This window comes from Vigna umbellata, chromosome 9, assembly GCF_029865625.1.
Source record: "Vigna umbellata cultivar VRB3 chromosome 9, Vumbellata_1.0, whole genome shotgun sequence".
In the NCBI taxonomy this organism is placed as follows: domain Eukaryota; kingdom Viridiplantae; phylum Streptophyta; class Magnoliopsida; order Fabales; family Fabaceae; genus Vigna; species Vigna umbellata.
In genome coordinates, this window is record NC_142173.1 from 40,484,228 (window position 1) to 40,499,353 (window position 15,126).

General features: G+C 31.0%; 1 protein-coding gene across 1 annotated transcript; it reads left to right on the forward strand.

Moving 5' to 3' along the window:
• The first annotated feature begins 470 nt into the window (after nt 1-470).
• LOC148193533 (annexin D3-like) lies at nt 471-3,787 on the forward strand. The gene is made up of 6 exons (XM_088098145.1): nt 471-660; nt 1,128-1,273; nt 1,710-1,937; nt 2,608-2,820; nt 3,026-3,115; nt 3,452-3,787. Exons 1-6 carry the CDS (start codon nt 585-587, stop codon nt 3,662-3,664), a joined length of 966 nt encoding a protein of 321 aa, XP_087954271.1. The 5' UTR covers nt 471-584; the 3' UTR covers nt 3,665-3,787.
• The last annotated feature ends 11,339 nt before the right edge of the window (nt 3,788-15,126 follow it).

Here is a 15,126-nt window from a genome sequence, read left to right on the forward strand (position 1 = left end):
AATGAAAAAAAGTAGTATTTTTATGTCAACTTCTTATGTCAACGTGTAGATTTATTTTTAATCATATAGTTTATACTTGCCTTTTTTATTTTATTTGCTTTAAAATTTATAAAGTATTTTAAAAAAATTAAATTAATTAAACATAACTTTTGGAAATATTTAATTAATAGTAACATGTTTTATATAACATTGTTGAAAGCGAATTATTAAAAATGAAACATCACAGAATGCCACTTAGAAGTAACTTATGTCATAGTTATGACAACCTGATCAGTTTCTCAGTCAGGTCCAAAAAATAAATAAGGAAAAAGTTTGGGGTGCTAACCAGAAATTCAAGAGAATGAAGATGCGCAATACAATTTCATAAAGCAAAGGCCTTTACTTGGAATTTCCTTCTCATGTTGAAAAACCGAGAAACGGCAGGGGCAAAATAGTAAATCTAAAGGCTTGTCGAAATCTTAATTTTAGCTAGCTTTGTTGAGGAGGGAACAAGAACTGAAACGTTCAAAAACACGTGTGAACTGTTTCTTTTAATGTGGATTTGTTGTAAGCACTGAAAAACTCACCTTGGTTGTCTCAGGGAAATGGCGTCATTGAAACTGCCAGAGGTTGTTCCTTCTCCTACCCAAGACAGTGAAAGACTCAGAAAGGCTTTCCAAGGTTTCTCTCTACCTTTGTCTCAAAAACATAGAAAGAAAAACAACTGTTAAAGCTGAAGAAATTTGAAAAAACGAATTTTGTCATGATCCAATTGATGCAAGAATTCAGGAAGAAAAATTGTTTAAAAAAAATATCAAAATTTTCAGTTTTTGAAGTTTGGGCTGATGGGTTTTCCGCAGACATGATTTTGTCTGCAATTGTGTGAGGTTCTTCGGTTTTCTACCGTCCCAATGGAGTCGAATGTTTGAGTTTATGACAAAGTTTTATACTTTGGGAATCTTTTTCCTGCATCTATAATGTATATATAATGAACCATTATTAACATTTTCTCTTAGCCTTTATCTCTCATTTCTAATACGGTATAACAGCATCAGGCATGAACTTTTTCCAGCACAGTCTGTCACTGGAAATTTGGTGCAGGATTTGATATTAGAAGCTTTATGATGATTGTGGGAAATTTGGTGCAGGATTTGGGACAGATGAGAGAGCACTGATACTGGTATTGGGACACAGGAATGCTCAACAAAGGAAGGAAATTGCAGAAACTTATAAGCAGCTTTACAATGAATCACTGATTGATCGTCTCCATTCAGAATTGTCTGGTGATTTTAGAGTATGTCATGGTTTCTGGCTTTTAAGAAAATAGTTCTTCATCATGATGTTTTACTGGCGTATGTGATAGAATTCAATTGAAAATATTGGATTGCAGTTTTTACTTTGTAGATTTCTGGATTACCTGAATGACTTTTCATTTTTTCAATTTTTTCTCTTGAAAACGAGCTTAAGCTTACATAAGCTTTTTGTCTGCTGTCATGGATTGATACGTTGTTTTTCAAAAGGAACAGATGTTCCGAAGAGAGAAGATGCAATTTATGATTCAATCTTAGTATAGTTTGGACATGATATTGATATTTGCAGTAACAATTGTATAGGGCTTTTGTCCATGGATAAAGTTGACTTCATTGTTGAACTTCAATCATATTCCAAAATCATACCATTTTCTTTAAGTGATAATGTGATCTATGACTGACACTTGTGATGAGTGACAGAATGCTATAATTCTGTGGACTTACGACCCTCCAGAAAGGCACGCAAAACTAGCAAACAGTGCATTGAAAGCTAAGAAAAAGGGGATTAAACAACTTCAGGTTCTGGTTGAAATAACATGTGCTTCAACTCCTAACCATTTGGTGGCTGTCAGGCAGGCTTATTGCTCTCTCTTTGATTCTTCACTCGAGGAAGACATTATTGCCAATGTTGCTGCACCTCTCAGAAAGGTAAGAACATGGAAGTTTCCTAGACACAGAACAAAAACATTTACCTGAGTTTGTGTAGTCAGGTTCAAGTGTGCATCTAGTAAGAAGTAGCTGTTTTTTAGGTAAATGTTCATGAAATGTTCCGTATTTCTCAGTTTAAGACTCAAGTTGTTGGTGATTCCATATCGCCTAAAGATAAGATAGATTTATAGTATATAAGTGAATGCAAACCTCATCTTACAAGCTGATTCTGTGAGGGTGAATTAGACTTAAAATCTACTTCTTAACGTAGTATTATGGAAACGCTTGACTAATTCATTGTTAAGCGGAGTTTTGTTATATTAAGTTATGATGTGAGGATGAAGATACAAGGAAAAAATAAAATTGATGGTGGAAGTGGGGAAGAACCAAAAATTAAGTTTCAAACTGTTAGTTTTTATACAGTTGATATCATTCATGCAGAAAACTCAAAGACAGTGAACATGGTTCAAAGCTGAAAGCTAAGGTTTGAATTGTCAGTGTAATTAATAATCAGAATTTCAGTTTCTTAAGAATATGAACTCTTTGAATAAGCTACTAGAGTCAGAATGTAATGTTGCATTAATGACTCACTACACTATCACATTTAATTTCCAATTTGTTCTATGGTTTGTTTTCTCTGGAAAAGTGATTGCATAATGCTGTTTTACAGCTTTTAGTGAGCCTGGTAAGCTCATACAGATATGATAAAGTTGCTGTCAATTTGGAGGTTGCCAAGTCAGAGGCATCAAAACTGCATGAAGCTATCAACAACAAAAAATTAGATGATGATCATGTTGTATGGACACTTAGCACCAGGAATCTTTTCCAGCTTCGGGAAACTTTTACGTGCTACAACAACCTCTATGGGAATACATTGGAACAGGTTTTGCTTTCAAATTTTCTGTTCTTGTATAAGATTTTGATTTTTTTTTCCACCAACATTGCAACTGATCTATATCTTGTCACTTGTTGAAACAAGTATACCTTTTCACCTTAAGTTAAAACATTAGTTACTACAATGATGTGACAGTATCTTGGTAATTAACAGTTTAGAAAATTTCTCTGATAGTGGATTATTTTCTTGACAGGGCATAAAAAGTTGTGGTAATGGTGATTTGGAAGCTCTCTTACAACTGGTAATATTGTGTATAGATTCCCCTGAGAAACATTTTGCAAAGGTAAACGCTAATTTCTTCTACTGAAGCAGCAGTGTCTTATCAAATTAACACATCATTATCTAGAAACTTGAAAAGCTAAAGCTTTAACACAAAATCAGAATAATGTCACCTAACAGATGCTACAAATATTTTTCTTCTCAGACCCTTTTCAAACCAAGTTCAAGTTTATCTGCAATCTGAACAATGCTTGCTGCATGGACATTCAGTGACTTGTGAAATTCTTAGACAATTATTTTGCAGCTGCATGATTGTATAACTGTATCATTCCTTTTGAGAATACTGAAAAGCAAGAATCGATTCTAATCTCATTGTTTTTGGCTTTTATGCACCTAAAAGGTTATAAGAGATTCAATTGTTGGTCTTGGAACCGATGAAGATTCACTGAGCAGAGCTATCGTAACTCGAGCAGAAGTTGACCTGTTGAAAGTAAGATTTGAATATTATAACATGTTCAAGATCAATCTTGATGATGATGTCTCAGGGGATACCTCAGGGGACTACAAAGATTTTTTGATGACTTTGTTAGGAAGAGGTCCAGAAGGAGAGTGATACTTTATAACTACCAACAAACACTTGTCTTATATAATCGTATTATATGATTGATTGTAGGATGACATATATTTACGTTCATTTGACATATATTATAAGAATAAAATGATTATAATAATAAAATGATTATAATGAAGTAAAATTTTATATTTTTCATAAGAAGAAAAAAGTAAAGAACAATAATGTTAAATGAATGTAAAAAATTTGTGTTAAATTGTGGTTGTTTTTATAAAATGTGGTCCAAAGTATAACCATTTGGTCAAGTTTAGGTAGTGATAGTGTTTGTTTGATATGGAAGTTGTTATATTGGGAGAAAAGATTTTGCATTACTTTTATAAAATGAAATAACAAAATATTTTAGAAACAAAACACAATTTCTATATTAATTTTAAAATAAATAAAAACATATTTAACTTGTGTTTCTTTAATGATTCTCAATCATTAATTCCAAAATATATATATTTATTGAAAAAAAATTCTTCTGAGTTGGAGTTTCTGGAATGTTAGTTTTGACTCTAGAAAGCACGTTCCAAAATAATGATATTAGTATTTAAGATTGAATATTCCAAAACACTTTTGGAACAACCTGAAGGAAGGGACAAGAATGTATTGTGCACAAGAAATTCAAAGAAATCGCAGCGAAAAACAATTAAGTTTAGTTAAATTATAAGGTTATTTTGGTCTCTTTGCTTTTACTATTGGGTGCTTATAGCAATTATGGGATTGTAGGAAGAAAAACCCATATCTACGTTTGTGAAGATCCAAAACTCTAAGGTCCAAAGGGTAAAGCAAGCTAACAAGCAATATTATTTCATGATGTTTTCCAAAACTTATGGGTTATGAAAAAAAAACAAAAAAATATCTCTAAAGATTGGTTGATAAAAAATGTTTAGGATAACACTAGGAACAATAGAAAAAAAGATTTTTGAGTTGTACAATTTAGATGTATTCATAACAATTTTTTTTTATTAATCTTAATTAAACAATTTAAAATGTATTTTTAAATTGAGTGTTAAAAATGTTTCAAAGATGAAATGTTCAAGAAATTATTTTAATTTTTTAATTTTAATTATTTCCACTAATGATTGACTCATTTTACTCTTATTTATATATTTTGTTTATATCTTTATTTTTATTTGGGAAGATTAATGTTATTTTTATTATTAGATATATTACATTATTATATATTTTAGATAGATATATTATTTTTATTTTAGCTATTTGTTATTATTTTTTATTTATATTTTGAATTTAGTTTATAGTTATTCTATTATAAATATAATATTATATGGGTATAAAAAAAATTAATCCTATACATAGTTTTTATTATATTATACATAATTTTTACTATAAATATTTATGCATCATCATTTCATCCAATTATTATTTTTTAAACCTACCACATTCTTAAATTTAACAAATCTCTAGTGTAACATCCCAAATTCTCATACTTGATATTACATAAATAATATGAAAACTGTAACATTTCTACAGTCATTCATTTGAAAATATAAAATATCTCACATTAATTACATAAATTTAAACTCAGATTTCAACTTAAAGATAACCCGAGTTTTTCTTTACTATCCTTCCTCCTCCGTCTTCACTTGTATTGGATTAGACGACGCTCCTTCATCTGCTCCCGTATAACAAATACGTTATACGATCATCGCAAAAATATGATTTTTCCGGTACATGCACAAATAAATAAGGGTGAGCTACCATGCAACCAATTATTAAAATGAGGCATGATACTACTACTACGCCTAACTCATATTTATGAAAATGATTTTTTTGCTAGACTCAATTATCCGGATCTAACGTTGATGGAAGTCTCGGATGGTCGTGCACTTGTGATGACCTCCACTCCTCATACTAAAAATCATGGCCAGATACAACTTGTCAACCACAAGGTTAGTCCGTTAACACTATGTCCAAAATTGGGACATAGACAAGGACCTCCTGCCCCTCTCACCACCTAACTCATCCTTCTCTACTTGAGATTGGAGAGTTATTAGAGTATCCAGGATGACCTTCCATACAGGACCCTCAACATCAACGTGTACACAATACCATGCTACTACAAAATCTCTCCGCGAGACTCATATCATGTTCATATTTATCAACTCATACCATACCATTACAAAATCTTCTCATACTACTCATATCATGTTCAGATGCATAATTTCATATCAACATCATAAAATACATTCATCACAGAAATCATACAAGATAAATATATTACAAACAAATTAACAATAATAAAATATTACTATAAATTGTCACCGGAGAAGAATCAAATGTTTGAAGATCATTAAAATAATCTTAATAAAATTTCTTGGGGAAACAAGAAGTTGAATCTGGCAGAGCCGGTTAGACAACTTCTCATCCTTCCAGGAAGATGCAATAAAAATTAAATAGAACAATAAAAGTTCTGGGGAAACAAGAAGTTGAATCTGGCAGAGCCGGTTAGACAACTTCTCATCCTTCCAGGAATACAATGTAATTAAATAATAAGAATAATAACAGGTCTGGGGAAATAAGAAGTTGAATCTGGCAGAGCCGGTTAGACAACTTCTAATCCTTCCAAAAATAAAAACGAATAAGGAAAACAATATAAAGTATGGGGAAACAAGAAGTTGAATCTGGCAGAGCCGGTTAGACAACTTCTAATCCATCCAAAAATAAAAACGAATAAGGAAAACAATATAAAGTATGGGGAAACAAGAAGTTGAATCTGGCAGAGCCGGTTAGACAACTTCTAATCCATCCAAAAATACAACAATAAACAATTAATAGCATACATATGGCATAACATAATCAACATCACATTTTACAACTATCACACTTGGATCTAAACAAAGAAGCATGTTCTCATCCAAAATTCAAAATCATACAGAAACAAAATACTTCACATTCAAGATTTAAGATAAACTAAAAGCAACATATACAAGACTCAAAATAATATCAAACAAAATGTAACTCCCCTTACCTCTATTCCAGACTTAGGTTCCTCTTCTCAAACCGTTCTCCAGAAACTTCCAGAATTTCCCCTCTTCAACTAGAATTTCCTCCAACTCTCTCCTCTCACAATTTCCCTAGAATTTTGGTGCAAATCTTCATCCTCCCCCCTTGGCTATTTATAGCCAAAAATTTTTACTATTCATTTTTACTATTCATTTTTACTATTCACTTTTACTATTCATTTTTACTATTCAAAAATTATTTTTTATTCACCATTCTTATCTCTGAATAATTGATTCTACGTGGAGTGTCCTCTTCCACAATTTATTTTAATATTTTTTTTTAACTATTCACTATTCACTATTCACTATTCACTATTTACTATTTACTATTTACTATTCATTCATTTTTTTTTTAACTTTTAAAATAAATTCTCAAATTTTTAAACTCCTTCCTTTGAAATTATTATTATTGTTACCTATCATAAATTTTAATTTTTTTTTTTTACCATACTTTTATTAACTTTATAAAAATAAAAATAAAAAATAAAAAAATAACTATTTATTAAATTTAAATATTTTTTTTTCATGGGTCTTACATTCTCCCCAACAACAAAAATTTTCGACCTCGAAAATTCGACACTTCACAAAAAAAGATGGGGATAAGAATGTTTTACATCATCTTCTAATTCCCATGTATAGTCACCTGTTTTCCTATTCCAAACCACTCTGACTAAGTTGATATTTCTCCAAACCATTTTATCATATGACCTTCTATACCGAATGGTTAAATTATTTTACTAGAAGATCCTTTCTAATTTGAATATTTTATACTTCCAAAATGCAGAAAAGATTAGATACTACTACCATTTATTTATTATTATTATTTTTTTTTAACCGATACTATTGAAGCCTCCGGTATGCCTGACCGGAACTGTGGGCACAGTGAGATTTTGGCTATATAAGGAGGAGCGAACCGCGTTGAGCGACACTTTGAGGCGTTGCGATTTTTGAGTGTGTGAGAGAGTGTGAGGTCTTCTAAGTGAGAGAGCTTTCGAGCGATCCTCTGGGTGTGAGTGAGATCTGAGCGCTGAGAGTTCTGAGTGTGAGAGCTTGTGGGATTAGAACGACTGAGTGTGATAGATCGGAGAGCCTTTCGGCAAGCTTCAATCTTTATGTTCCAGGGCTTTGCTCCGCCTCGAGTAAGTACTTCTTTTCTCTTATCTTTTCCTTTCCTTTACCCAGCTTCTCCTTCTTCTTTACTTCTTGCTTCTTTTCTTTCCTTTCTTCTTCTTGCTTCCTTTCATGCACTTTTTCTTTTCTGAGCTTTTATTACTCGCAATTATATTCTACTTCTTCTTTACTTTCCGCTCGTTATATTACTTCTGCTCCTTTACTTGCTTTCTTCTTCTACTATTTTTCATTTTTTATTAACTAAAACTAAGAATACACTGTCTTAACAAAGATAAGGGTATATCGGCTGGAAACCAGACGTTAATCTCCCTTCGTTTGAAGGTATGGCAGAGACAATCGGGTAGAACAACGCCACGTACCCCATAAAAATGAAACTTTAGAAAAAAAAAACTTTATATGTATGCACAAAATGGACACGAACGTAGATCCGTTTAGGAACATTTGCGAGGACCGTGAAACAGATCTATTTTTGGACATTGAGACTTCAAAAATTGGACAATGAAAATTGAACTAACAAGAAGAAGCAAAATGAAAAACTTAACTTAAATTGGAACCTGACTTCACTGTAATAAATCTTTTTACTTTTACTTTACTTTATGCACAAAAACTTAGAAAATGGATATGGAAGCCAAGACAGTTCATAAACGATGGCGATCTACCCCGGAACAAGTTGGAATCTTGCTGAACATCTTCAATCATGGGATCATTAATCCTAGTCGAGATCAAATTCGCGAGATTACAGGACGACTCAAGGAGTACGGAGAAGTTGGAGAATATAGCGTCTATTGTTGGTTTCAAAACCATGGAAATCGGGTGAAACATCGACGCTTGCCGCAAAACGTCCCTGGTACATCTGAACCTTCATATGCCCTCCTTCCGCCGTTTATGTATGGTAAACCTTTTTTTTTTTTTTTTTTTTCTAATTTTCTTTATTTATCTCTGACTACTACTATTATTATTATTATAATTTTTTTTTTTTCACTACCGAAGATCCTTCATGGGTAATTCCACAGACTCCAAGGCTCCTAGATCTCTTTCCCATCCCCGCTATACATGAAGAAGAAGAGAAAGTTACTCCACCCATGCCGTTTCGCATCAAAGCTCCTTCCACGGGGCTTTCCTTACGACCGCCTTCTACCGATGAATAGTCTTTATGATTTTATTTTATTTTATTTTTGTTGGAGTGTAATAATTAACGATCACTTCTGATCGACTCTAGAACATCTTTATTATTAGTAGTAGTAGTATTATTAGTATTATTAATTAAATCTAACGTAAACTAACTAACTATCATTTTTTTTTCTTTCTCTTGATTCACGGTAAGGTAAGTCAGATCTGTCGGTTTTTTTTTTTTTTTTTTTTTTTTCTAGTAGCATTAATTTGTTTAAGTAGTGTAAGATAGATTTTATTTATTACAAGGGTAAGACCATCTTCGGGGTAATGGTTAATCGTTTATCTATGACAATTATAATTCATCTCTGTGATTTCAGAATAGTTGGCTATATAAGGTTCTTCTAAAACTCTAAGGAAATAGCTATGAGCTTTTTGAGAATACAGTGTGTGGAAAATCGAAGCGGTTCTCTTTGAGTTGTCAAGACGGTCAACTACCGGTTCGTCTATCGAAGGAAGATTTTAATCTGCGCTGTTCTGGTTCGTTTGCCGAAGGAGAGTTTTTATCATTCTTTTTATTCACTCTATTGTAAATCTTTAAAAAAATTTAGTGAAAACGTTAATCACTCTTTATTGTGATTATCAACTGGATGTAGATTCTTTTGAATCGAACCAGGATAAAAATTCTGTGTTGAATTTTCTTGCTCTCTATACTTTTTACATTTTACGCATACCCACTGTTTGATGAATTTTATCTAAGAAAATTAATTTCCTAAAACTGACCATCTTAAAACGAGTTTAATCGAATGGAACCTAATAATCATTTGAACGAACGGTAACAACTCAACACTTGACCGAACGATTCCCAATAATCATTTGACCGAACGGTAACAAACCAAACAGTACTAAATCAGCACCTAACTGAACGGTACTACAACAACCCTATACTAGACATAATATATGTAAATTACACACAGACTAATAATCCAAGATAATATCATGTGAAAATTCTAATACCTACTTCACAACACCAACCAAGGATTCATACACCATAAAGATTTGTCTTTTCTTCACCACTTATCTTCGTTAAACCCATTTTTAACTTGATCAACTTCTGATATATATAATCGTTTGTTTTCCTTAAACTCAACACTTCTTAAAACCATAACCACCTAAAATCGAATTGAAACTATCAAACCTCTCTTATGATCACGCCTTAAATCTATGAAAGAATGACAATTATTCACTTAGACTAAGATCTTAAAATACTTCATTTCTTCTATACTCTATGCCTTATCTGACTGCTTCTCAAAATCTTCTTCTTCTACTTATTTATTTATTTATTTTTTTTAACCACTATCTTATTGAGATTCCAACCATTACTGATACATCGATCCATGTTACCAATCTCACACAATGCCACTCCGTTTCTCACCAACACTTCCTTCTCTTATGACTTTTAATGTTACTGATATAGTAAACGAAACTGATTTCTCAAACCTTGCTACATTCATGCTTATCCAGAGCTTCTCTTAATCTAGCCTTTGAACTCAACTCTTCGTAAGATATCTAATCTCCTGATTTGGTTCTGGAAAACTTCTTAAAACATTACTTCTAAACACCAACATCTTTACTCTTCCTTTGAAGCCTAAATTTTTAGTCTTCTAACACCTTATCTTCGAGGCAAGAATTTGTCTCAAAGGCTTAAACTAATTCTAATAAAGGTATACAACTCAAGTTGTCCTTGAATCTGCATTCCTCTACTATTATAGAGCACATTACACCACCACAAAGGCAAGAACAAGACATGAATTACTACAGGAAACAACACTAAAACTCTAACTCTTTCTTACCTCAAACCTTCAGAATTAAGAAAGGAAATTCCTCTTTGATAAAGTCATGAGTGTGCACCCTCATTTCTCTTTATCAAGATGCTTTTCTATTCTTAAAACCTTAAGTCGGTTGCACTCATTCTATGTTTTAAACTTCGAAAGACATGACAATTCATGTCATTTATACTCAACTCTTCACGGAAAGGCACACAACCCGCAAGTTCTAAGGACGAACTGCTCTGATACCACTAATGTAACATCCCAAATTCTCATACTTGATATTACATAAATAATATGAAAACTGTAACATTTCTACAGTCATTCATTTGAAAATATAAAATATCTCACATTAATTACATAAATTTAAACTCAGATTTCAACTTAAAGATAACCCGAGTTTTTCTTTACTATCCTTCCTCCTCCGTCTTCACTTGTATTGGATTAGACGACGCTCCTTCATCTGCTCCCGTATAACAAATACGTTATACGATCATCGCAAAAATATGATTTTTCCGGTACATGCACAAATAAATAAGGGTGAGCTACCATGCAACCAATTATTAAAATGAGGCATGATACTACTACTACGCCTAACTCATATTTATGAAAATGATTTTTTTGCTAGACTCAATTATCCGGATCTAACGTTGATGGAAGTCTCGGATGGTCGTGCACTTGTGATGACCTCCACTCCTCATACTAAAAATCATGGCCAGATACAACTTGTCAACCACAAGGTTAGTCCGTTAACACTATGTCCAAAATTGGGACATAGACAAGGACCTCCTGCCCCTCTCACCACCTAACTCATCCTTCTCTACTTGAGATTGGAGAGTTATTAGAGTATCCAGGATGACCTTCCATACAGGACCCTCAACATCAACGTGTACACAATACCATGCTACTACAAAATCTCTCCGCGAGACTCATATCATGTTCATATTTATCAACTCATACCATACCATTACAAAATCTTCTCATACTACTCATATCATGTTCAGATGCATAATTTCATATCAACATCATAAAATACATTCATCACAGAAATCATACAAGATAAATATATTACAAACAAATTAACAATAATAAAATATTACTATAAATTGTCACCGGAGAAGAATCAAATGTTTGAAGATCATTAAAATAATCTTAATAAAATTTCTTGGGGAAACAAGAAGTTGAATCTGGCAGAGCCGGTTAGACAACTTCTCATCCTTCCAGGAAGATGCAATAAAAATTAAATAGAACAATAAAAGTTCTGGGAAACAAGAAGTTGAATCTGGCAGAGCCGGTTAGACAACTTCTCATCCTTCCAGGAATATGTAATTAAATAATAAGAATAATAACAGGTCTGGGGAAATAAGAAGTTGAATCTGGCAGAGCCGGTTAGACAACTTCTAATCCTTCCAAAAATAAAAACGAATAAGGAAAACAATATAAAGTATGGGGAAACAAGAAGTTGAATCTGGCAGAGCCGGTTAGACAACTTCTAATCCATCCAAAAATAAAAACGAATAAGGAAAACAATATAAAGTATGGGGAAACAAGAAGTTGAATCTGGCAGAGCCGGTTAGACAACTTCTAATCCATCCAAAAATACAACAATAAACAATTAATAGCATACATATGGCATAACATAATCAACATCACATTTTACAACTATCACACTTGGATCTAAACAAAGAAGCATGTTCTCATCCAAAATTCAAAATCATACAGAAACAAAATACTTCACATTCAAGATTTAAGATAAACTAAAAGCAACATATACAAGACTCAAAATAATATCAAACAAAATGTAACTCCCCTTACCTCTATTCCAGACTTAGGTTCCTCTTCTCAAACCGTTCTCCAGAAACTTCCAGAATTTCCCCTCTTCAACTAGAATTTCCTCCAACTCTCTCCTCTCACAATTTCCCTAGAATTTTGGTGCAAATCTTCATCCTCCCCCCTTGGCTATTTATAGCCAAAAATTTTTACTATTCATTTTTACTATTCATTTTTACTATTCACTTTTACTATTCATTTTTACTATTCAAAAATTATTTTTTATTCACCATTCTTATCTCTGAATAATTGATTCTACGTGGAGTGTCCTCTTCCACAATTTATTTTAATATTTTTTTTTAACTATTCACTATTCACTATTCACTATTCACTATTTACTATTTACTATTTACTATTCATTCATTTTTTTTTTAACTTTTAAAATAAATTCTCAAATTTTTAAACTCCTTCCTTTGAAATTATTATTATTGTTACCTATCATAAATTTTAATTTTTTTTTTTACCATACTTTTATTAACTTTATAAAAATAAAAATAAAAAATAAAAAAATAACTATTTATTAAATTTAAATATTTTTTTTTTCATGGGTCTTACATCTAGAGTTCATATCATTGTACCTTTCTTTCTGTTAGGTTTGTAGATATGAATGCTTCGTAAACTCTGTCCCATCTTTGAGGTTTCTTTCACATATCCTTTTCTCCAAATTTTTCTAAGAAATGAGGAAAAAAAAATAATTAGAGATGCATTTTGTTATTTAATTACAAGTAATATTTTAGGTACAGCCACCTGGATCAAGTCTGATAAAATATTTGCTTTATTAAAAATGACAAAATGAAAAAAAAAATTAAAGTATTTTTTACGAAAATGAAAAAAAAACTTTTAATTTTACAAAATTAAACATTTTTCAAATAACATTATATAAATATTTGATAAAGAAAAAATTTTATACGTAATAAAATGTATAATAATAAAATTACATGTCTACTTTTTTTTTTATGAAATATTATATGTCTACCTTTGTTTTTTTGCCAAATATATCTTTTGTATGTAAAAATGTCTAGCATTGATCAAGGACTAGAGGTTTTCAAGCAGAATACATGATATTATGAATTTTAACTTATAATTGTACATACAAAAAGTAGTTTGAATAAGTTTTAGTGTCTCAAAAAGTGAACTGTGTTAAATAAAATTAGTATCTTCAAAATATTTTTAGTGTTTTCATATCCAAATTTAATAAAAATATATAAATTTAGTTTTGACTTCTTAATATATTGATTATGTTGACATGTTAATTTTCAGTGTTAATTTATATATATAATATATATATATATATATATATATATATAATATATATATATATATATAACAGAGTTAATTTAAAAATGATAAAATTAAGTTAATATATTAATTAAATATTAAAAAATAAAAGAGTTAAAATACTGATTTTAACATAAAGGATTTTGGATGTGAAAAAACCTATTCAATCCTTAGAAAAATACACATAAAATGTCTTGTCTATTGTTTTATGTGGTTAATGGATCTTAAATTAAGAATGTTATTTTTGAGAAATAAATTTGAAGTGTTACTCAATTGTATAAAACTAATTGATAAAATAAATTTTACACTTACTGTATATTTATTTTATATCTAATTAATAGAAGGATAATGATACTTTGACAACATTTTAACACTGTCTACGTGTCATTCTGTGATTGATCTATATTGGTATTTATGATTATTATTATTGATTGTGGAATAATTTTAGACCAATCATAGAATAACATGTAAACAGTGTTAAAATATTGTCAAAAAAATATTGTCAAAGTATCTTTGTCCTTGATAGAATATAATTTATGGGTTAAATATGTTTTTAGTCCCTAAACTATTGACCGTTTCTGGTTTTCGTCCCTCTTCCAAAGTAAGGTACAATTTAGTCCTCAATCTTTAAAAAACGTTCGTTTTAGTCGAAAAAACGAACGTTTTGAGGACTAAAACGAGGACTAAAAACAAAATTTTGAGGACTAAAACGAACGTTTTTCTAAAGAATGAGGACCAAATTGTACCTTACTTTGGAAGAGGGACGAAAATCAAAAACGGCCAATAGTTTAGGGACTAAAAACATATTTAACCCATAATTTATTGTTAGAAGTGTTGATGAAAAAGCGAGACGTTATTAATATTGGATGAGAAATGCACCTCCCATACAGTTTTGTCTTTTGAATGAGAAGTGATTGAAAGTGAGAGAGATGGTACATCACTTTCTTTCCAACCTGGAATTCTCAGAATGCCACATGCTTCAGCTTTCTCCTTATTTCTCATCTTACTTTTTAGCTACTCGCTTTTAATGTATACCACAATCTCAAATTCATCTGCTTTTTCACTTCATTCATCTTCTTTCAACTTTTCTTCTTCTCTTTCTCAGATCAACCATGTTACATTTATAGGTCAATTTATCATCTGACAGTCACAAGTGTTCAATGAAACAAGTAACCTTTTTTTCTTTTTCTTCGTCTTCTTATGTATTTATAGTTATCCTATGTTAAAAGACATCATTCTTAATTGCATTATGTGATTG